The sequence below is a fragment of the Salvelinus namaycush genome, chromosome 7 (genome assembly GCF_016432855.1).
Source record: "Salvelinus namaycush isolate Seneca chromosome 7, SaNama_1.0, whole genome shotgun sequence".
Taxonomy (NCBI): domain Eukaryota; kingdom Metazoa; phylum Chordata; class Actinopteri; order Salmoniformes; family Salmonidae; genus Salvelinus; species Salvelinus namaycush.
Window position 1 is genome coordinate 17,436,218 of NC_052313.1, and position 24,745 is coordinate 17,460,962.

Here is a 24,745-nt window from a genome sequence, read left to right on the forward strand (position 1 = left end):
GCTATTTTTAAAACAAGCCATAGAAAAGCTGGTTGCAATTTCAGTTTAATCCACCAGAAAAGACCAAACAAATATTGCAACAATTATTATGGTTAAACTCAAATATACTAATAGTTTTTTTATCAAACATTATTTTTAGATATATTTTTTTTTACTGTAAAATCTTTCCCAATTATATCATAAATAAGACTGTTGGAGTTGTCACGGCATGCAGCTAAAAATGGAGGAGGAAAGTAGAAGTGGGAGAAACTAATGAACTTGTCAGCCCTGCATTAAAGACTAAAATTGATCAAATGTTTTTGCTGTGATAAAAAAAAAAGCATACCAGTTCCATATAAAGACCATAAAAATGACAGCTACGCCATACAAGTTGCAAAATAGTTTGAAAGAGATTTGCAATGTGCCGATTCCATCGCACATGGTTTATGAACTGATACACAACTACGTTTTTCAATTTCAATTATAAAAAATGATTGTAACCAATAGAACGTTATGTATATGGTAGATACAACACAACAATTACCTAAAGCTAACTCTGCAAATACCACAGCTGGGTGACTTGAAAAGCCATAGTCATTTGATCACTAATATAATAATACTCTTAGTAGAAATTGTCATCTTTAATTTACAATCTGTAGAAACTGAGAATAGAAAGGTTTAGAACTTTTGTGAAACATCACAGAACATTTGAAAAAATATATGGCAAATAGAAATCAACTCTGGATGGTTTTCAGAGATAGATGGGAGGGGTTGACGGTAGCCGAAGGGTGGGACAAAAAAATGGATTACTAGTGTAATATGTACTGTGTCCGTAAAATGTATATAGTATGTATAAGCTGGAAGTAGAAGCCTAAGTGTTGTTGTCCATTAGTTTACTCCAATTAGGGGAGGGGTGGTAGGGTTAGGGGAAAATAATAAAGGAAGCATTTTTAAAAAATAAGAAAAAAATTAAATATTATATAGGGGATTGGAAATGCAGACAATTACATTGCTAGAAACCACCATTTATCTGCAATTTTAATTTTCACATTAATGTTATAAAACATATTCTATTTAGGGAAGTACAGCTCAGCACATACACTGCGCAGGCCCCACCAGTTTGACACACATACACACAAACGACTAGATTTATAGACACACTTTTGAGAAACTGCTCATGGAGAGAGAGAAAAAGCGAGAGAGCAGGAGAGAGAGGTCTGTATCTCTACAGTTGGTCCAATCACTAACTTCCATAAATAAAACAGGGACGGAAATAGAAGCAGAGCCGTGATAGGATGTTTGATTTATCCAAAAGGAACAGGGCCAGCTTCTTGACTCTTAACTGACCGAACCCAGCAGACGGCTAGGCTCTGTTTGTGTTATTCTTCTAGTGGCCACTGGGTGGCACCCCCTCTGACTGAGATGGGTGAAGCCAGAGCACCTCCTTTAGTGACTGACTGTGCCTGCTTTGAGCTGCAGCTGGGTTGCCGTGGCAACCTCTGTCAGCTGGGTCGATAGAGAGCGCTCCTCCTCTTCCTTAGCTGGCTTGCGCTCGCTCACTCACACAACCATAGGCAATGAAACAATCACAAACAAACCCACACGTCTACAATAGCCTAGATCAGAATCAAATGTAAACAAAGACACAATCGCGAGTACACACACATCTCTTGCCCTGCACCACACTCTCCTACTCCACCTCGGGCGGAATGCAAGTATGTCAAAATTCAGTCCAACAATATGAGAAAAGAAGCCATAACAGCTGGGCCTAGCTGACTGGGGAGAGAAGTCATAAACTAGCCAAAGAATCACAGTGTACATCACACACACTGTCTTCCGATTTGATCTGGCTACAAACATCTGCACATGGACAAACAATGACCAAAAGATATGTAGGGAATGATGAGGGTTAACTAGAGAAGGAATGAACTGACGAGGACCAAATGGTAGAGAAGAAGGACGGGCCTACTCTATCCTCCATTTTAGATGGATTACCAGCAGTGAATTTCAAACACAGATTCAACCAAAAAGACCAGGGAGGTTTTCCAATGCCTTGCATATTGGTAAATGGGTAAAAAAAACACAAAAAAACATGATATTGAATATCCCTTTGAAGTTATTAATTACACTTTGGATGGTGTATCAATACACCCAGTCACTACAAAGATACAGGTGTCACTACAAAGATACAGGTGTCCCTCCTAACTCAATTGCCGTCGAGGGAGGAAAACGCTCAGGGATTTCACCATGAGGCCAATGGTGGCTTTAAAACAATTACATAGTTTAATGGCTGTGATTGGAGAAAACTGAGGATGGATCAACAACCTTGTAGTTACACCACAATACTAAAGAATAGACAGAGTGAAAAGAAGCTATATAGTATAGTTGCCCTTTGGGGCCTATATACAGAAGTTGCCGTACACAGTCAAACCAGAGTCAAATATATATGTATATAATCCTAAAGCGCAGCATATCTTCTGAGCATGCAGTAGGTGTGTGTGTGTGTGTTTGTTTGCCTGTGCTATATGACTATAGCAAATGCTCTGTGTATGTAGTCTGTGTGGGGCCGTCCCCTCCACTTTCCTAAAACAGCTAGCTTTCACGTCTCCTTCACACACACACACACACACACACACACACACACACACACACACACACACACACACACACACACACACACACACACACACACACACACACACACACACACACACACACACACACACACACACACACACACACACACACACACACACACACACACAGCTTGTCGCACTCTTGAGTGACAGAGGAGGGGGTGGAAGGCACTGGGGGCTCCCTATCACTGATGAGGCTTCACACAAGGATGAGCAGACTGTGAGCACACACACACACCTCAAAAGGCCTACCGATCCCTCTTCACTACCATCACAAATGTGCGTGTGCCTGTGCTGCTATAATCAGAGATGGTGTCACAATGAGATCCTCTCAAGGCCTTCTGCCCGTGAACAGAAGAAGGTTCCGTGAACCGTAGGGTTGGAGTGTTTGGCAGGACTGTGTGAGTGCACAAGCCAAGCTATGTGTATGTGCATGTCTCTCGATCTGAGTGTAGGTGTGTGTGTGTTTATGCTAGTGTGTGCACTGCAGACCACCTCATGTGTGTAAGTAGTACAGTCTGTGTGTGTGTTAATCTGCCCAAACACCATGGAATACTATCTAGTATGTGTGCAGACCACATCGGTGGCATAGTTCCTCCCTCCCTCCTCTCTCTCTCTCCTTCTGTGGCTGACCTTCCTTTGTTTAGAGCCTATTGGTGGGTTTCTCCCTTTGATTTGGCCATGCAGCCATGTGACCCTGTAGTCAGTTTGTGCTTGGCAGCACCGAGTGGCTAAAAATAGCTCCAGCTTGCCCCGGCTCCACGGCTCGTTTACATAAGCTCTGAGGAAGGGGGAGGAGAGACCCCGTGGAGAAGAGGGGAGAAGGGGATGAGGGAGGACAGGAGCATTGTACAGAAGTCCACAGGCGCTGGCTGGGGCCTAAAATGCAGCGCTGCTGCCGACTGCTCTGCCCTTCTCTTCCTTCCTTCCTTAAGATCTCCTTCTTTTTCGCTCTCCCCGTCTCTCCAGTCTTCTCTCTGTACTCCTGGGCTGGGGCCTGGTGTATGCACGCGTACAGACTGACACAGAAACACATACACAAACACACTCTAGATGCAGACACCCTGCTGCCTGTGCCTCTGTACCAGCTAGCGCTATAGGGAGGTGCTCTACTTGACCTCATTTAACATAGCTGCTTTGAAACAGGAGGCATTACCTAGGTCTAGATTCAATCAGATCAAGTTTTCACCGGCGATAGCAGACACCCGTATAGCGGATGTTTTGGCTGTGTCGGAGGTGGTGTTGGAGCCAACAAATCAGAGAGCAGCTACTCCTGATCAATGTCACAGCCACATCCGCCCCACTTGCGTTAGAAGTTCAGAACGAGAGAGTGTAGGCTATATATTGTAGAAATAATTATGCTCAAATGTAATATTAATTCAACAAAACAATGAGAATTTCTATCATCCTAATCAAGGTATAGATTACATCTCACATTCCAGTGTTCAAACTTGTAAAGAACGCTGCATGGGATTTCTGTTAATGCGACTGCGTACAGCCAATGGCAATTTCCACTTTAGGTATAATGCCGGGAGCCACTTGTGGATTTCTCAGCTGTAACTCAGTTCCTCCTCAGACACCTCCAAAACCACCGCTACGCGGATGTTGGCTAAGGCTGATCTGATTGAATCGAGCCCCTAGTCTGTCCTTATGGTGATATGTTCCTCTGCTGCTAAGCACAACCAATCACACACCACTAATGTGTCAAAGTACCAATCAACCAAACTACAGGTATAGGATCTTAATTTGATCACTTTTGTTGCTGAGAATTTTCCTGCACTGCAGGAAATGCAGATGAGCATCGTGATTAACATAAAATCACTGAAAACCCACACTAACAGTATTGCACTTTTCATGTAGCCTACTTTTGGCCAGCTAATATCCTAACCACTGATCAAGCAACATTATGAACTAAAATGTTCAAATCCTGTTGCTGCAGGATTATTTTGCTGTAACAATATTGGTCAAATTAAGGTCTTACACCTGTAGCTTGTATCGTGCCGGTGTAACGTCTGTAGTCCTAAGCTGTACTAAACTGTCATAGGATGTCATAAGTTGATACAGTAAGCATTCACTTGTCAAAAAAGGATCCATATCAGGGGATATCTTTACATGACATGTTTTTGATATTCTAGAAAATACAGACCATTTCCAAATGCATATTTAGAGTTTTGTGGATTTGCACCATATCCTTACAAATGATGAATCCAGATGTGTCTTAACATATACACGTACTGTGCCTTCAGAAATATTCACACCACTTGACGTTCGAAATTTTGTTACATTCTACATTTTAAAATTGAGATTTTTATGTCACTGGCCTACACACAATACCCCATAATGTCAAAGGGAAGTTTTTCAAAAGTTTTACTAATTAATTAAAAATGAAAAGCATAAAATGCCTTGAGTCAATAAGCATTCAACCATACTTTTTATATGGCAAGCCTAAATAAGTTCAGGAGTAAAAATGTGCTTAACAAGTCACATGGACTCACTCTGTGTGCAATAAAAGTGTTCAACAGGATTTTTAAATGACTACCTCATCTCTGTACCTCACACATACAGATAATTGTAAGATCAAGCAGTGAATTTCAAACACAGATTCAACCAAAAAGACCAGGGAGGTTTTCCAATGCCTTGCAAAGAAAGGCACCTATTGGTAGATTTTAAAAAAACAACCTGGCATTGAATATCCCTTTGAGCATGGTGAAGTTATTAATTACACTTTGGATGGTGTGTCAATATATCCAGTCATTACAATGATACAGGTGTCCTTCCTAACTCAGTTGCCGGAGAGGGAGGAAAACGCTCAGGGATTTCATCCTGAGGCCAATGGTGACTTTAAAACAATTACATAGTTTTCTCCAATCACAGCAATTAAACTGAGGATGGATCAACAACATTGTAGTTACTCCACAATAATAACGAATTGACAGAGTGAAAAGAAGGAAGACTGTACTGAAAAATATTCCAAAACATGCATCCTGTTTGCAACAAGGCACTAAAGTAATACTGCAAAAAATGTGGCAAAGCAATTAACTTTTTGTCCTGAATACAAAGTGTTGTTTTGGATTTGCACCAAACATATTACAGAGTACCACTCTACATATTTTCAAACATAGTGGTAGCTGCATCATGTTATGGGTATGCTTGTAATCGTTAAGGACTGGGGAGTTTTTCAGGATAAAAAAGAAACGGAATGGAGCTAAGCACAGGCAAAATCCTAGAGGAAAACCTGGTTCAGTCTGCTTTCCACTTGACACTGGGAGATTAAGTCACCTTTCAGCAGGACAATAACCTAAAACACAAGGCCAAATCTACACTGGAGTTGCATACCAAGAAGACAGTGAATGTTCCTGAGTAGGCGAGTTACAGTTTGACTCAAAATCTGCTTGAAAAGCTATGGTAAGACCTAAAAAATGGCTGTCTAGCAATGCTCAACAACCAATTTTGAAAATAATATTGTGCAAATACTGTGCAATCCAGGTGTGCAAAGCTCTTACAGACTTACCCAGAAAGACTCACAGCTGAAATTGCTGCTACTGGTGATTCTAACATGTATTGACTCAGGGATTTGAATACTTATGTAAATGAAATATTTCTCTATTTCATATTAAAACACAGTTGCAAAAATTTCTAAAAACATGTTTTCACTGTCAGTATGGGGTATTGTGTGTAGATGTCAACAACACAACATATATTTAATCAATTTTGAATTCAGGCTGTAACACAACAAAATGTTGAATAAGTCAAGGGGTTTGAATACTTTCTGAAGGCACTGTATGATATTGGGATTACTCAGAATATTACACATGGACATTTCCTATGGCCGGATATTGACTCATTCCATATCCTGAGATATGTGACATCCTATTTTCTCTCTTCATGTTGACAAAAACTGACTGTATACATCACATATGTGTTTTCTCAGCACATTCAAGATATGAAGCTATTTTGATTTCAGATATGCTTCTCTTGGCTGCGGTCCATATCCGGATCTTGATAGGATTTTCGATTTGCTGAAAATAAGGATAATTTCTGAGTTTTCAGCACATACTCAATAATTTGTCAAAAATAAAATCCATATTTATTATTCACAAATCTTTTGGGGGATTCCGTCTGGATATCATACATGGTATGGCTGGATATTGACTCATTAGGTATCCTGAGATAGAGAACATACAATGTCCAGATAGGCCTATATGCGGAATGACACTGACACTCAGCCTACACAGTATATTTTCTCAGCACATACAATACATATGCTCCTGACTGAGGTCCATATCAGGATCTTGATATGCTAAATAAGGACAATTTCTGATGCTTATGAGTTGAGCAAATACCCAATAATTGGACAAATATTAAATCCATATAATTGTTTTTGTTACTCAAATTTCACATTAATACACATTAGACATGGCAAAATGTATAGAATTGCAAGAAAATTAGCTTTAAAACTGCAAAATTCTCTCCACCAACAAGAGGGGTGGGAACAGTTTGTCATGAACAGTATTATCATGATATATGGTCATTTTGATGTATTTAACTGTATATCCAGTACGTGGCCTATGTAGGAGCCAGCTGTTGCAAGCACCATGGTCCAATCAGAATTAAAAACAACTACTGCAACTGCAACTCAATGGTCTTTAAAACAAGTCAGGCAGTATAAGGGCACTGTGCAATAATATAATATGCCATTTAGCAGATGCTTTTATCTATAGTGACTTACTTGTATGTGTACATACACTTTTTGCGTATGGGTGGTCCCAGGAATCAAACCCACTATCCTGGCATTGCAAGTGCCATGCTCTACCAAACGAGCTACTGTACAGAGGACCTCCGGTGTGTAGGCTACACACTTGTGTGAGTGCCACCTCTTTGTATAATCTGGAAGAAGTCCAGTGCAACGGCAGAACCACATGAACAGTATGGTAGAACAATGACATAGTGTGATTGAATTCAACTGTACTGAGTAATTGGGCTGCATTGCACATGCTAGGGAGCCCTTGTATCACGGCTGGTCCGCTCATTAGGTAGGATTAGGCGGCCGTCTATGGTGGCAGATTGACAAGTGCGGCATTTTCTGAGCTATACTGACCAAGATGCACCTCAAACAACACATAAACCTCACAAAATTCTGCCTATGACAATTTCTCTCAACCAGTGGCATGTGGGCTTTTTAGGTGAGCGCTGATGCCGGCCTTTGATAAGCAGTGCCCACTTTGTCAAAGACAGAGGGGAAATGATTTAGCTTGTCTATTCCCAGCGAGTCTCTCCAGGGTGCTGTTGGAGAGATGCATCTTTTTTTATTTATTAAACTAGGCAAGTCAGTTAAGAATACATTCTTATTTACAATGACACCCTAACTCGGGCGACACTGGGCCAATTGCGCACCGCCCTATGGGACTCCCAATCACGACCGGTTGTGATACAGCCTGGAATCGAACCAGGGTCTGTAGTGAGGCCTCTAGCACTGAGATGCTGCGCCACTCGGGATCTCTGCAGCGCTCCACCAATGTTCCGCCAAAAAAGATGATCTAACATAAATCATGTAGCAGATCTAGGATATGGTAGAAAGAGTATGTGACCTTTTCTGTAGCCTACAGGCTGGAGATACATTGTATGAATTACACTTTTTACATCATGCAGGTTTCTCTGATCAAATAGCCTAACCTTAATGGCGCTCAATCAAATAAAAAAATGTGCTGTCATGTTAACAAACATATCTTAAAAACAGGACAGGTCAAAGTTGAATGGACAATCAACTTTTGTCCAGAATTTTCACCTCATTGTCATGATCAGTGGTTTCAAGTTTGTATCTGTACATTTTTTGACAAGCTGATCATAGTGAAAAAGAAAATACTCTTGCATTTCCCGCTGTGTAAACACATAACACAAATATGCTTGTGATAACTCCTGATAAAGTTAGGTAGATGATATTCAGAGCTTATTTAGCCAAATTGATTAGTCACAGGAATCAGGATTAATAAAGCCAATTCAATGGCCTGTTTTAAAAACGGTGGGCCTACCACATGGATGGGCATTCATAAAATTATATTGCGGTCCGACATGGTAGGCTACACCCCAGTAAGCACGAGCCAACGTCTTTTTTTTGGTCCTGTCCAGAAGTCGCTTTTTGGTGTTTTACAACCGGTTGGCTTACCACATACAGTAGATATATGGGCATTCCTAAAATTCTATTTCAGGCAACACTGTAGGCTACACCTCAGTAAGCACGGGCCGATGCCTTTTGGACATATTTTTGGTGCAGCTCAGGACCGGCTTTGATATCCACATCCACGGATATTTGTTTTTGGTCCGTTTATGTTTGGTTCAGATTTTGTCCGGTCTAGACCAGCCTTGATTTGGTCCAATCATAGACGTCTATAAATTACTTATTTTCAACTTTCATTCAAAACCAAAAATGTCCGGGAAATACGTATTTTTTAACATCCGGATAAGATGCTTTTTCAACGTCCTGTAAAATATGTATTTAAAAAATACAGAAAATACCTTTAATTCAGAACTGAAATTGAACCCAACTTCAACGTCTGTAAAATACGTATTTTCAAAGTCATTTTGCTTACTGGGACTATTCCGACCCTGCCTTGTATGGCAAATATTTGCATAGGAAACCTGATATTCCTGAGTTCATTGAGAAAACAAGCAATCGCACCCACTTCAACAAAAACAATACTTGATCTGAAGTTCAAATCTCAAAACTGTGTTTTGATATTTTTCTTTTGTACAATGTAGGCTATACGTGTTTAGCCAAAGTTCATACCAAACTCACTGGATTACCAGAATTAAGGGTGAAATACAGCTGAGACAGAAACCTTAACTCAACTAAAGGCCTTATACCAACCTGGTTTAAGCAAGGAAAAACAATCTCCACATAGGACCAACTAGATTAACTAGGCTAGCCGGGAGAGCGAGCGACAGAAAGAAAGCGAGAGGACAGAAAGAAAGCGAGAGGACAGAAAGAAAGCGAGAGGACAGAAAGAAAGCGAGAGAGGACAGAAAAAAAGCGAGAGAGGACAGAAAGAAAGAGACAGCGAGCGAGAGCGTGCATTTGTGTATGCCCAATGCTCTCCCCAGCTAGGAACAGAACAGGCCAGTCAGAACAGGATTCCTATTGTGCTCCCACAGGACTATATTAAGGCCTTATCAGCCTGCAACATCAACAGTGTCCTCTGCTTCCTACTGCCCACTGAGCACACAAACCAGGATATGCAGCTAGCGCAGACAGCTTTAGCGTGCTAGGCTAACGCTAACATTTATCGTGCTAATGCTAATGTTTTTGAGGTGGCGATGCTGTTGCTATTGTGGTGATGGTAGCTATTAAATACATGACTACTTGAGCATCAGTGACATACTCAAGGGGAGTTGCTGTGTAGTTTTGAGAGTACAACATACGGTTGCTATGTGTATATTTGTATACATGTTGTTGTGGAAATTATGTTTTTATTTAGGAAAAACAAGGTTCAGACACACATGACATTTTCGACATTATCATGGAGACTTCTCTCACACCAATCCATAGATCAGCAATAGTCCATAAGCAAGTCCAGTTATGCAACACAGCCCTCAGGGCCACCCCACACCACCAAGTCCATGCATAGAATGTACATAGTTGCCACCACTAATTAACAGTGTGAATATGCAAGATGTCTACAATGAAAAGTAAAAGAGCACAATAAAAGATGAAAAGCATAAAACAAAAGTTAAGACGTTCAGTGAGTGTCAGGAATTCAATGTGTCATAAAGCACAAAAGTCTTAATTCTACATATGCCAAATCTTATTTCTTTTTCTTACAGTAACTATTGTGCAAGGTTGTTTTTATGCAAATTCAAACCTGAAGTCACAGACGGGGTCCATTTCGACGAGCTTAAATCTCAGAGTTTTGTATATTAGGATAAAGTAATCGACTAGCCTGAAGCTAACATTACCAGAGACTGAGAGGAAGAGGACCCTCTGTGTACTTGTGCTGGTATGATATCAGTTACTGAAATATACAGCAAGCTAACGGATAAACTCAATGGTACACAAACGGCAGTGTGTCTAGATGCTAGCCTTCAAGCTACGGTACAGTGTGCTCACAAATTATATAGAAAACTAGAAAAATATCATCTTTGGTATAGTTGTTGGCAAGTCGTCAAAATGGTGGACTGCCCCCCTATATCAGTTGTTTGGTCGTTTTGTACATGGCATTTACGTCACTGTAGTTTCAATGCAGTGTGATACGCCTACAAACTGACCGTTTTTTGGGATTGATATAGCAGGAAGTAAAGTAAATACGTAACACTATTGTTACTAAACAAGACACTTCTCAACAAGTTGAGGCAATCTCCTGACAACACTCCAATGGATAAACAAAGTGGAATGAAACAAACTAGCCATTCCATGACATTTATGGGCTTTTCAAAGGCACACAACGATGCATCAATGCACGGCCCTGTCACGTTCCTGACCTATTTCTGTTAGTTTGTTGTATGTGTTAGTTGGTCAGGACGTGAGTTTGGGTGGGCATTCTATGTTGTGTGTTTCTATGTTGGTTTAGGGTTGCCTGGTATGGCTCTTAATTAGAGGCAGGTGTTTTGCGTTCCTCTAATTAAGAGTCATATTTAGGTAGGTTGTTTCACAGTGTTCGTTGTGGGTGGTTGTCTCCTGTGTCAGTGTTTGTCGCACCATACGGGACTGTTCGGTTTGTGTTGTACATCGTCATTTTATGTGTAGGCTATTTTCCCTGTTCGTGCGTTCTCGTGTTTAATGTAAGTTCGTCGTTCAGGTCTGTCTACTCCGTTTGTTGTTTTGTTAGTTTATAGTGAAGTTCGTGTTTTCGTCTTGTCTTTAATAAATATTATGTGTTCACAACCCGCTGCGCCTTGGTTCCCTCAATACTCCTCCTTTTCGATTGAAGAGGAGGAGGACCGCCGTTACAGGCCCAACGGCTCCGAACTGTACAACTGAACAGAACATTGAAATCAATTTAAATGAAACAGAAAACGGATCTCCCCCACCTCCCAAAAAAACCCTAGATGCACTATGTACAGTCTAAATGTACAATGTACAGTCGGTATTGATTGGCTTATAGGATTGTGGAATGTCAATATGGGCCTCCTCTTTGACACAAGCACTTGGACCTGCCGACTTGTCTATCTGCCCATAATCATTTAGAGTTTAAATTGGGGTTGAGAGATAGCAGCGGCTAAGTGAAAAAGCTAAGTGGAAAAGGGGGTGCTACTGGACACTGACTACTGAGCATTTTCCATTGCTTTACATAGGTCATTGGAGGACTTAAGAATAGCACCATGGAGCCATCCTGGATACTACACAGGCTAAATGCAGCACAGAGAAGAGGGTAGGCTATGCTGGCTGCCTAGATCAATATGTGTTCTGAACCAGCTACCACTGGATGATCACAACTTAAAGACTCAGCAATATGACAATCATAACAGAAGGGCGACTTCTTGCTTACAGTCATCAACAACAGATTTTAAAACAGCCAATAGTGGCAGTCTTGCCAGATTTGACTTCAGTATAATGATGTGATATTGCTAAATCTACCTTTAAAGCTAAACAAAGTGAGCGGACTAGAAGAAACACGTTATCATTCTAGCTACGGCTAAATGTACAGGAACAGGAGGTTGAAATGCCAGCTTGTGCTAACTTAGCGCTAACCATCAGTTATGGGCCCTCACAGATGGCAGTTTCCTCCTCCTAGCCCAATGGGTGTCAATGGAAACGAGATAGCCGGTGAGCAGTTGAACATGGATACAGTGGAGCTACTGTGCGTCATGGCATTGAGCGATATGTGCGTGCGCACACACAGACACACAGACACTCACACACACACTCAGCCAGAGCAAACACTCAGATGGGTGTGTGTCTGCCTTCAGTAAGCCTCAGGATAATGGGTGACTTCCTGGGAGAGGAACAAAAAGGGGTTCTGACGTCACATATTTCACTCCACTCGACACAACCCGCTGCCATGTACAGAATGACTGGAGATTAGAAGAGGACAACTTGTGTGTATTTCACAGTCACAGTATTTGCCAGGGGTATAATACACTGCTTCACAGCGAAGAGGGGAACACAAACAGAGACTAGACCGTGGTAAGCCAAGTGGCGTCCGTAGCGCTTTTCCTAAACAAAGGAGTGCTTCTCATTCAAGCACATCAACAACATGTATGTTGCATAATATGTATGTTGCATAATGGGCTGTACCGTCGCTTATGGAAATGGTATGTTTATTAATGAGGGTCAAATAAAGACCAAATAAGGGGTCGGGTTCTGCGACGTGCACACAAAAAATTGTACACACATATAGTACCAGTCAAAAGTTTGGACACACCTACTCATTCAAGGGTTTTTCTCTTTATTTGTACCATTTTCTACATTGTAGAATAATAGTACAGCCATCAAAACTATGAAATAACACATATGGAATCATGTAGTAACCTATTTCTTTTTTTAAATAAATCAAAAGATATTTTATATTTTGATTATTCAAAAGTAGCCACCCTTTGCCTTGATGATAGCTTTGCACACTCTTGGCATTCTCTCAACCAGCTTCACATGGAATGCTTTTCCAACAATCTTGAAGGAGTTCCCACACATGCTGAGCACTTGTTGGCTGCTTTTCCTTCACTCTGCGGTCCAACTCATCCCAAACCATCTCAATTGGGTTGAGGTCGGGTGATTGTGGAGGCCAGGTCATCTGATGCAGCACTCCATCACTCTCATTCTTGGTCAAATAGCCCTTACACAGCATGGGCGTGTGTGTTGGGGCATTGTTCTGTTGAAAAACAAATGATAGTCCCACTAAGCGCAAACCAAATGGGATGGCGTATCCGCTGCAGAATGCTGTAGTGGTTTCTTTGCAGCAATTCGACCATGAAGGCCTGATTCACGCAGTCTCCTCTGAACAGTTGATGTTGAGATGTGTCTGTTACTTGAACTCGGTGAAGCATTTATTTGGGCTGCAATTTCTGAGGCTGGTAACTAATGAACTTATCCTCTGCAGCAGAGGTAACTCTGGGTCTTCCTTTCCTGTGGCGGTCCTCATGAGAACCAGTTTCATCGTAGCGCTTGATGGTTTTTGTGACTGCACTTGAAGACATGTTCCAGATTAAGACATGAAGGTCAGTCAAAGTAATGACGGACTGTTGTTTCTCTTTACTTATTTGAGCTGTTTTTGACATAATATGGACTTGGTCTTTTACCAAATAGGGCTATCTTCCCACAACACAACTGATTGGCTCAAACGTATTGAGAAGGAAAGAAATCCGACGAATTAACTTAAGGCACACCTGTTAATTGAAATGCATTCCAGGTGACTACCTCATGAAGCTGGTTGAGAGAATGCCAAGAGTGTGCAAATCTGTCATCAAGGCAAAGGGTGGCTACTTTGAAGAATCTCAAATATAAAATCTATTTTGATTTGTTTAACACCTTTTTGGTTACTACATGATTCCATCTATGTTATTTCATAGTTTTGATGTCTTATTCTACAATGTAGAAAATAGTCAAATAAAGAAAAACCCTGAAATGAGTAAGTGTGTCCAAACTTTTGACTGGTACTGTATACACACACGCGCCCAAACACACACTGACACAAACGCCTAAAACATCATGCTCCATTAAATCCCTAAGGAGCACCTCTGAGGACTTGGGTGCTTATGTGAGGTCTAAAAGGCCAAATCAGAATGCCGTGAGGGCCCAGGACACAAGAGGAGAGTCAACGGAGACATGTCATTGGCTGAGAAAGCAACCAGGACTGTGTTTGGATGGAAACTGCAGAACTCTTCTACAGCTGTAGGATCTTAATTGGATCAACGTGGAGAACTTTCCCTTACTAAATATGTATCAACCCCTACAAAAAGATCCATCAATTATAATCCACATTTCCTGTTGCTGCAGGATTATTTTCCTGCTGAAGAAAACTAGCTCAAATTAAGTTACTACATCTGTAAGGACCCAGCTTTCATTAAAGAGGATGCTTGAGTAACACTCATGCACACAATGGATATTCTCACCCGTAACACAATTGGACCGGCTTAATTGAAGTTGCACTATGTAGAATAAAATTCGAATAGTTTGCATGCAACGTCAGTGGAGAGATGGGGAGTCCACAGGGACAAGAGAGAGGGGAGATAGGATGAGGACGGGGGGAGAATGATTGGGATGGAGGATGAAAGAGGCAAGGAGGGATGGATGGAGAAAGAAGGATGAGATGGGAGAAAGGGAGGGCACGAGGGATGGGGGGGTTACTCACTACTGTGCGCAGTCGATGAGCTGGTACTCGTTGGAGCGCTCGAAGCACGCCTTCACGCCTTCATCGTCCCAGAGCTGCTTGGCATGTTCGAAGAACTCCTGTTTTTCCACGAATGAAAATAAAAGAGGGAAGAACAGAGAGGGACAGGGTTAGTAGGAGGAGAGACACGTAACAGCCCAGGGAGAAACCTGTGTTGTCAAAGCAGAGTGTCTTCAACAGGGGATTTTCTTTTGGCCAAGAGAGCCAACTTATCATCACTTTGAGTTCCATGTATATTTGCATGATAGATTAAAGTACATTTCATGTAAGTGCCCTCTGTAGCAGCAGGTTAGATGATCACAAGTGTCTTCCATTATACATTATTCACGTGTTGCACCACGTGAAAAGATTGGTCATAAGGGATGAAATAAATAAAACTAAGGTGGAAAACGTCTGATCCATTCACAGCGTGAACACAAAAACAAGAAAAAGGGGGGTAAAATGATACCGCTCGCGGAAAAAGAGCATCCCCATAATTACCAATTCAATGAGGGGCTAGTGAGTGGAGAAGCAGTCTATGGTTTGTAAGGACAGAAGGTGTGTGGTGGAGGAGGTTGGGAAGGGAACTTGTATCATATGAGGACAGGGCTAATCTCACATGATATTGGTGGCTTTTAGAGAGCCAGAGAGACATACTGTATAAAGATGAACTTTTAATATCCAAACCGAAAACGACAAGACAATATAATGCTGAACTTTTAGGGACAAACCAGCGCTAAAATCCAAAACGCTTTTTTGGACACAACACAAACACACTGTTCGCTGTCTTCTGCCTCAGAAGTATACCAATAGGAAAGAGGGAGGGAGGGAGAAGGGAGGGGTGATTGGAGGCAGGAAGACAAACAGAGGAGAGAGGGAGGATCTGAGAAACAGAGGCTCGTTCCTTAGAGAGAGTCGAGCGATGGGTATACAATAATTAGTCCCCCGGTGGGGTCATCACATAATAACCACAACACAGGCAAACAAATGGCAACAGACACTCAAAACAAACTCAAATGCTAAACAGGGCTTGACATTAACTTTTTTTATCTACTTGTCCATCGAACAAGGTAGGACAGATTATTCACTTTCGAAAGTTACTTGTCCCAACAAGATCATTTGTCCCAATAATTCTCAACACTCAACAAAATATAAATATCCATTAACAAACTTCTTATAGCTTATCAGACACATTTCCACTTGCAGAACACATACTACTTAAATAAAATAGCCCTAGTAAAAACGCAAAAGTAATAATGAAATAAATACAGTAGTCTTTCCAACATATAGTCAGACACATTCTATTCACAAGCTTGTACACAGCACAGGGTTGTAGTAGCATTTTATCAATACAGGAGATGCTGATATGGAAAATTAGATCAACAATCAATAATAAAAAAATACAAAAACATATCAAATAATAATCTCAACAATTTTGAGAGACGGTTTTACAACCAGAGTATGAAGCATTGGTTTCATCAACTCTCTCCCCCTCCCCGGCAACAGCCCACTGACACGTACGCAGTTGATGCCAACACCATGACTTTTCCAGGATTTTCATTGCTGACCTAAAATTTGTTATAACTGGGCAAATAACTCACTAACTAGCAATGAATATCAACAAATGTGCACACGTGGCTCGCTTTGATCTCAAAAACGTATGTCACGAGTTCATGATTGAACGCGACTGCATGATTGAAAGACTGCTCGTGCCTGTCAATGAAGGCCTACAATAAATTCTACTGCGATGCGCTCTGCAAAGATTGGGAGGACAAATGGCGTCGGAGAATGCAGACGTTTTACGTGCCCCCAGCCGATTGTTTTTTGTTTGTTTATTTGCAACTCATTTTTTTACTTATTTTGTACATAATGTTGCCACTACCATCTCTTATGACCGAAAATAACTTCTAGACATCAGGACTGCGATTACTCAGCAGACTAGAGAATCCTTTTTTTCCTTTCACGACTGACGAGCCCGACACGAAGGATACACTGCTTCCTCGGGAACAGGCCCCGATCCCCGTGATATGCGTGAAGAGGAGGCGGAGAAAGAGGGGCCGAAGGTCGGGCTGCTATCTGAGAATTCATAGGTTTAGGACGAGTTATGCGGAAAATTAAACTACCAACGGGACATTAAAAACTGTAACATCTTATGCTTCATGGAGTCGTGGCTGAATGATGACAATATCAACATACAGCTGGCTGGTTATACGATGTACCGGCAGGATAGAACAGAAAAATGCGAAAGGCCCAGTACATCACTGGGGCCAAGCTTCCTGCCATCCAGGATCTCTATACCAGGCGGTGTCAGAGGAAGGCCCTAAAAATTGTCAAAGACTCCAGCCACCCTAGTCATAGACTGTTCTCTCTGCTACCGCACAGCAAGCGGTACCGGAGCGCCAAGTCTAGGTCCAAGAGGCTTCTAAACAGCTTCTAACCCCAAACCATAAGAATCCTGAACATCTAGTCAAATAGCTCCCCAGACTATTTGCAGTGCCCCCCCCCCCCCCCCCCCCGCACCTCAACTAACCAGTGCCCCCGCACATTGACTCTGTATCGGTACCACGCTGTATATAGTCTCGCTATTGTACTGCTGCTCTTTAATTACTTGTTACTTTTATCTCTTATTCTTATCCGTAATTTTTAAAAACTGCATTGTTGGTTAGGGGCGCGTAAGTAAGCATTACACCTGTTGTATTCGGCGCATTTAACTAATAGAATTTGATTTGAACACGTCGCACTTTGATCCAATTCTGCCCGGGGTAGAGACATTTTTGATATTGTGATGTTTTTTTTTTTACTTGTCCATTCAGACAACTTAAATATATATAATCTGCTTGTCCAACAATTTGTTTTAATTGACCCGGACAAGTGCTAATGTCAAGGCCTGCTAAAGTCGCTAACGCCGATGCAACAAGGGCTTGAGCAAAGTTTGATCCAGCCTTGTTCACGATTCTGCTAAACAGTCTGCACTGAACCACTGCGCAGTATTGACCATGTATCTGCTATCTACTAGGGATATAACATTGTTTTCCCAATTCAAATATTTAAAGTTACAAGTGCATCGGTCCGCAGCCCCCAAACCGATCCAAATGTAGCATGCAATTCACTTGAAATTTTTTCCTCATATTACATTCTTTCTATCGTCCCAAATGTTTTTGTTTTAAATCTTATTTTGTGACAACTGATGCTTTCTCTCCTTTAGTGTCGAACTGCATGTAACTGTTGACAGTCATTAATCTACAAGTAATTCTGCATGCTGAACAACCCCAGGCAATTTTCACTGTTCAGTAGCCTAGTCAAACTGCGCACTGTGCCCAGCTTCGCAGGCTGAACAGCGCAAGATGGGCGGCCTGTTCCTGATCTTGCACATCTGTGTTGCACCACAAAATGGCTTGCGTGATATTAGGCTTTATTAGTTGAGTGACAACCTATTTATTTGCTAGGTTATTATTATCTATGTGCCGTTGAAAACGATGTTTTACCGTAATAAAAGTAAGCTACCGGGGACAACTCTCATCTGGCTATACCTGCTGATCGGGGCTTACAACAGATTTTATTTTGATTGTTCAGGTTTACCATAGGCAATAGTTTTGGTAGTTTTTCTTTAAACAAAATCAGTGTATATGCTATTTTTAGATATACTGTACAAGGTAAAGCTTATAATTTCCTAATGGGGAACACAATCACTTTTGCAAGGGCACACTGCATGGCCGAAGGGAGAGAGTAGAAGATCACTTCATTACAACTTCCAAATGGTCAAAACAATTTGATTTTGAGATGGGGGGGTGAAATCCAAAGTTGTGCTATATATTCATATGTCATAGCTAATTTGTAAACAATAAATATTTACATATTAGTGGGTGATGGTGATTTCAGAACCAAAGTACGTGGGACAAAAAAACATCGCCCCCCCCTAATCTTATTGGTAGTGGGTTGGTAGATCCCTAGTCTACCTTATAGCTCAGATCAGTTGCCTACATAGTACATACACCATAGACACACACACACACACACACACACACACACACACACACACAGAGAGAGAGGTCAGCTCAGACAGACCCAGCTCAGAGAGGCACAGCTCCATCAGCCACAGATGTTAATGTACAATGGAAAATGTGTTTATGCAACAAATGATAGTGCATCAAATCATATCGCATCGATTCGTTCTCTAATCAAAACGAATCGCACTAAATATAAATGCAACAATTTCAAAGATTTTACTGAGTTACAGTTACTATAAGGAAATCAGTCAATTTAAATAAAATGTATTAGGCCCTAATTTGTGGATTTCACATAACTGGGCAGGGGCGCAGCCATGAGTGGGCCTGGAAGGGCATAGGCCCATCCACATGGGAGCCAGGCCCAGCCAATCAAAATGACTTTTTCCCCACAAAAGGGCTTTATTACAAACAGAAATACTCCTCAGTTTTATCAGCCGTCCGGGTGACTGGTCTCAGACAATCCCACAGTAGAAGAAGTTATATGTGGATGTCATGGCTGGAATGGTTACACGTTGTCTGTGGTTAAGATGCCAGTTGGACATACTGTCAAATTCTCTAAAACGACATTGGTAGAGAAATAAACATTCAATTCTCTGGCAACAGCTCTGATGGACATTCCTGCAGTCACCATGCCAATTGTGCGCTCCCTCAAAACTTGAGACATCTGTAGCATTGTGTTGTGTAACACATTTTAGAGTCTCCTTTATTGTCCCCAGCACAAGGTGCACCTGTGTAATGATCATGTTGTTTAATCAGCTTCTTGATATGTCACACACATCAGGTGGATGGAAATGCTCACTTACAGGGATGTAAACACATTTGTGCACAAAATTTGAGCGAAATAAGCTTTTTGTGCTTATGGAACATTTCTGGGATATTTTATTTCAGCTCATGAAACATGGGACCAACACTTTACATGTTGTGTTAATATTTTTTGTTCAGTATAAAATGTATCGTTCCTGTATCATATCAGAGCCCATCTATCTAGAAACGTATCGATTGGTCTTAAAAGGAAAAGATGGACATCCCTACTATCTACCATTCCAGAAACCCAACACAGTAGGACATTTAGTCATATTGTCATAGTTTACTTTCATACGGTGGTAGAGAAAGGTTTTCACCATGCACGCCTCAAAGCTGCCATCAGAGGGAAAAAATCTTCCTTCCACACACTGGAATGTGCAAATTGCAAGAAAAAAATTCTTACATAGTTCCTATGATATTTCATAACAAATAAAAAACGCTCCAAAACGACTAAGCGTCACTTATCAGGTTTAATGTCTCCACTGAAATACAGCTCTGTATATGATCACAACCGCACCTCTCGGACTTCCTCTTTGCCCCCATTAGTTCCAGGTGACATTTTGATGTACTGACCCAGCAGAGTCGCTCTCTCCACAAAGCAGAGTCAGTATGTCTCGCTCTCTCCACAAAGCAGAGTCAGGATGTCTCGCTCTCTCCACAAAGCAGAGTCAGGATGTCTCGCTCTCTCCACAAAGCAGAGTCAGGATGTCGCTCTCCACAAAGCAGAGTCAGAATCTCTCTTTCTCCACAAAGCAGAGTGGGGATCTCTTTCTCCACATGCAAAGCAGAGTCAGGATCTCTTTCTCCACAAAGCAGAGTGCGTCTCTCTGCCAGGGCAGTTTCATAGTCAAGGCTGATGATCTTACCGCGGGAACAGGAAGTTGATAAGCGGAGAGGAGGAAAGAAGCGGGAGGACACCGAGCCAGTTCATATGCGCTGCTGCCTATATCAGCCCAGATGCTGCTGTACTATGTGTTTACAGGGAGAATGGAGAAGATACAGGGATGTTGCTTTAACGTGTGCCATGTTATTATGTTACAGCAACACTGATCCAGGTACTATCTGTCTTGTGACAGGAAAATTAGATGTTTTTCCCCAAATTAATGAGTTATTAATTTGGACCAAAACAGGGAGCACAACGAGGATGCTCTAAAATGTCTTAGAACTACTATTTCCAAGTGACAAACACCCAGCCCATCTGTTTCTACAATTTTGTCAAATTGTTTTTGACTTAGCAAGTGAATGATTGAGCATTGTGTAGTGTAGAAATGAGGAGGTACCCAGCCTAGTTAAATCCACCTCGAAAATAAGTGAAATCCACGACTTCGGCTGCGTTTAGACAGGCAGCCCAATTCTGATATTCTTTTCACTAAAAGGTATTTTGACCAATCAGATCAGCTCTGAAAAGATCTGACGTGAAAAGATCTAATGCGATTGATTGGTCAAAAGACCAATTAGTGGAAAAAATTATCAGAATTGGGCTGCCTGTCTAAACGCTGTTAATGAAATCCAAATTTACACCAGTTTAAATTGCTGGAAAATCACCCGAGCTAAAACCAAAGGAACTGTAAAGAACGTATGTAGCCTGTGACAGGCAGCATATCACATGGCTGGGGATCACTAAAGCGGCTCTGTGGGTCCCCACAGTCAAAACTCACAAGGCCCAACACTGAGCCCTGGGGAACACCTGGTGACACAAAAACACGTTAACAAAACCCTGATGCCCATTTAACAAGTATGTCCTTTACTGTACCTAGGCCTTCATTAGCGATGAAGCGATGGTAAAAAGAGTAATTAGGAGTGTGTTAAACAGAGCTAGTCCTGTGCCAAGGGGCTTTGGCTAATGGCGCCCCTGGCTACTTTGGGGCTTCCTCCAGTCCCTCCACACCGCTACCCTAGTTATCAACACTCCCCCTTGTATACCCTCCAGTGGATCAGTGAGGGAGATTGTGCTAGGATACCACTGTCTTTAGTGCCACAACATTTGAGCTCCCAGGGTAGGGTCTCAATCTATGGCGTGTTTGTTCATTTTTAGGGCCACAGTTCTGTCCAGGTGGGTGCTAAGTGATGGGTTAGGCAGGGTTCAGGCAGCGCCTGTGGTCTGGTACCTGACCTAGAACCCAGGAAGGCCATGTTTTCACTGGGGATGTTCCATTCAAAACAAGTGTGTGTGGGTGGTTGGAGGGAGAGAGGGGGGTACTAGCCGTGTCTCCTGCAACACTAACAATGTTATGGTAACCTTCACAGACAAATCTACATTCTGGTGAGAGGACATCCTCAGCCATGTGTAACAAGTAATGAGCACACTTACAATGAAATAAAAAGCCTTTTTGGTAGCCTGCCTGTCAGCTACGGTTTGCTGTCACTAAACGCTCAATTAAATGTTCAAGTGTTTCAGTTGTTTGTGCGTATGGATGCAGGGTTGAATACAATTGTATGCATGTTCCATAAAACTCACGTTGCAATTTCCACATTGTTAGTCATGGCCATCCTTTTTTGAATCAACTTTAATGAAAACAACATCAAAACAAGAAGTCCCAAGAACAACTCCCTTGAATGAATTTCTGCTCAGAAACCAAATTTCAGAGTACAATCAGACAAAGGATTCTTAGATATATTTGTCAACGCACAGCTATGCATTATGCAATTTCTCAGGAATCCCACTCTATCACAGAGCCTGCTTTTCTGCCCCAGGTTTAGCTTTCCTGTCACACATAAAGCTACGATGAGTCATCAACAAAATGAAGAGGATATTTTTAGCACCTAATAGTTCTCGAACACAACACACACCCTCAGACAAAACCGTCAGGGGAGACATAATGCTGGTCACAACGCCAGCGAGGCATGATCCTGCGTCTCTCAGATACGTCCTGTTACACTTCAAAACACCCCTTCCTGTCAAACACACACACAACTGTCTCTCTGCCCTTTTGCCTGTCTGTCAGTCTGTCACTAAGATAATCTGGTGTAAATGGCTGCCGTCAGGAAATGGTGATGCAGGCCAGAGCAAAGGAGCCCCAGACAAAGGATTAACAGGAAGAGATCTAGAGAGAAGACGAGAGCAAACGAGAGAAGAGAGTAAGAGAAAGAGAGAGAAAACAAGAGAGCAAACGAGAGAGAGAGTAAGAGAGAGAGAGAAAACAAGAGAAGAGAGTAAGAGAGAGAGAAAACAAGAGAAGAGAGTAAGAGAAAAAACAAGAGAGCAAATGAGAGAAGAGAGTAAGAGAAAGAGAGAGAAAACAAGAGAGCAAATGAGAGGAGTAAGAGAAAGAGCAAACGAGAGAAGAGAGTAAAAGAAGAGAGAAAACAGAGAGCAAACGAGAGAAGAGAGTAAGAGAAACAGAGAGCAAACGAGAGAAGAGAGTAAAAGAAGAGAGAAACAGAGAGCAAACGAGAGAAGAGTAAGAGAAAGAGCAAAACGAGAGAAGAGAGTAAGAGAAACAGAGAGCAAACGAGAGAAGAGTAAGAGAAAGAGCAAAACGAGAGAAGAGAGTAAAAGAAGAGAGAAAACAGAGAGCAAACGAGAGAAGAGAGTAAGAGAAAGAGCAAACGAGAGAAGAGAGTAAAAGAAGAGAGAAAACAGAGAGCAAACGAGAGAAGAGAGTAAGAGAAAGAGCAAAACGAGAGAAGAGAGTAAGAGAAACAGAGAGCAAACGAGAGAAGAGAGTAAGAGAAAGAGAGAGCAAACGAGAGAAGAGAGTAAAAGAAGAGAGAAAACAGAGAGCAAACGAGAGAAGAGAGTAAGAGAAAGAGAGAGCAAACGAGAGAAGAGAGTAAGAGAACATCTGGTCTCTTCTTGATGTATGAATTTTTCACTGGCAGACAAAGAGAAGAACAGCACTGAAATGGATCTGTCGGTGACAATGTGTTGAAATGCTAGCCTGACATACACACTCCTTAGACCAAAAAAGCCCTATGAGGTAACATTTTACTAACATGTCACACAGCACTTCAGGATTAATCCACAATTAGCAATGGTCGCTTTTAATCGAGTTTAAGGAAGTTCGGGAGGGCACACAATTATACAGTAGTATTCAGTGTCTTCAACAAGCATTACAAAACGCCATTGCTGATGCATGTCTGAAGACTAGAGGTCTGTGTCTCATATGATAATTTTATTTGGATTTTAAAGCATATCGGTCTTCAACTTGCCATCATTGGCCTACTAAAGAACGTAGGACTGATCTGACGGCTTACACATACTACAGGTAACTGCCCCAAAATAATGGAAACACATGAGTATACAAAGTATATTGAAAGCAGGTGCTTCCACACAGGTGTTGTTTCTGAGTTAATTAAGCAATTAATATCATGCTTAGGGTCATGTATAATGATAATGGGCAGGCCATTATTTTGTCTACCTTGGCTATGCCCCCATAGGATGACAATGCCCCTATCCACAGGGCAGGAGTGGTCACTGAATGCTTTGATGAGCATGAATACGATGTAAACCATATGTCATGGCCATCTCAGTCATCAGATCTCAACCTAGTTGAACACTTATGGGAGATTCTAAAGTGGTGCCTGAGACGGCGTTTTCCACCACCATCAACAAAACACCAAATTATGGAGTTTCTCGTGGAACAATGGTTTCGCATCCCTCCAATAGAGTTCCAGACACTTGTAGAATCTATGCCAAGGTGCATTGAAGCTGTTCTGGCTCGTGGTGGCCAACGCCCAATATACTGTATGTATACTATGTAGGCTTAATGAAGTTAAAGAGAGGCAGTTTACTCCATATCGTACTGTATGGTATCAATCCCGTCCACCATTCCAGCCCTGTCGTCCATTACACTCTGGAGCGTCCCTCCAGCCGACAATCTAAAAACCCACTGGCGCTTCTCTCTCCTCTTCCGATGGCTTAACAAAGGAGGCCTAATATGATCAAGCTGTGTGTGTGTGTGTGTGTGTGTGTGTGTAGAGAAGCAGGAGACACTCCTCAGGGCTCGGGTTTAGGGATGCTCGTGACACAGCCTGAATAAACGCAGTGTGCAGTTTACAGTCTCTAATGGAGGGGCCCGTG

At 41.8% G+C, this 24,745-nt stretch overlaps 1 protein-coding gene across 3 annotated transcripts in view; it reads right to left on the minus strand.

Annotated features, from left to right (window-relative positions):
- LOC120051037 (guanine nucleotide-binding protein G(olf) subunit alpha) overlaps positions 1 to 24,745 on the minus strand; it is a 66,680-nt gene that overhangs the window by 17,352 nt on the left and 24,583 nt on the right. For all 3 annotated transcript variants that reach the window (XR_005477219.1, XM_038997644.1, XM_038997646.1), the window contains exon 5: positions 14,894 to 14,991. Coding sequence is in view for 2 of the 3 variants with exons in the window: in XM_038997644.1 (XP_038853572.1) it covers positions 14,894 to 14,991 (98 nt within the window). In the remaining variant the exon portion in view is untranslated. The remainder of the gene's footprint in view (positions 1 to 14,893; positions 14,992 to 24,745) is intronic.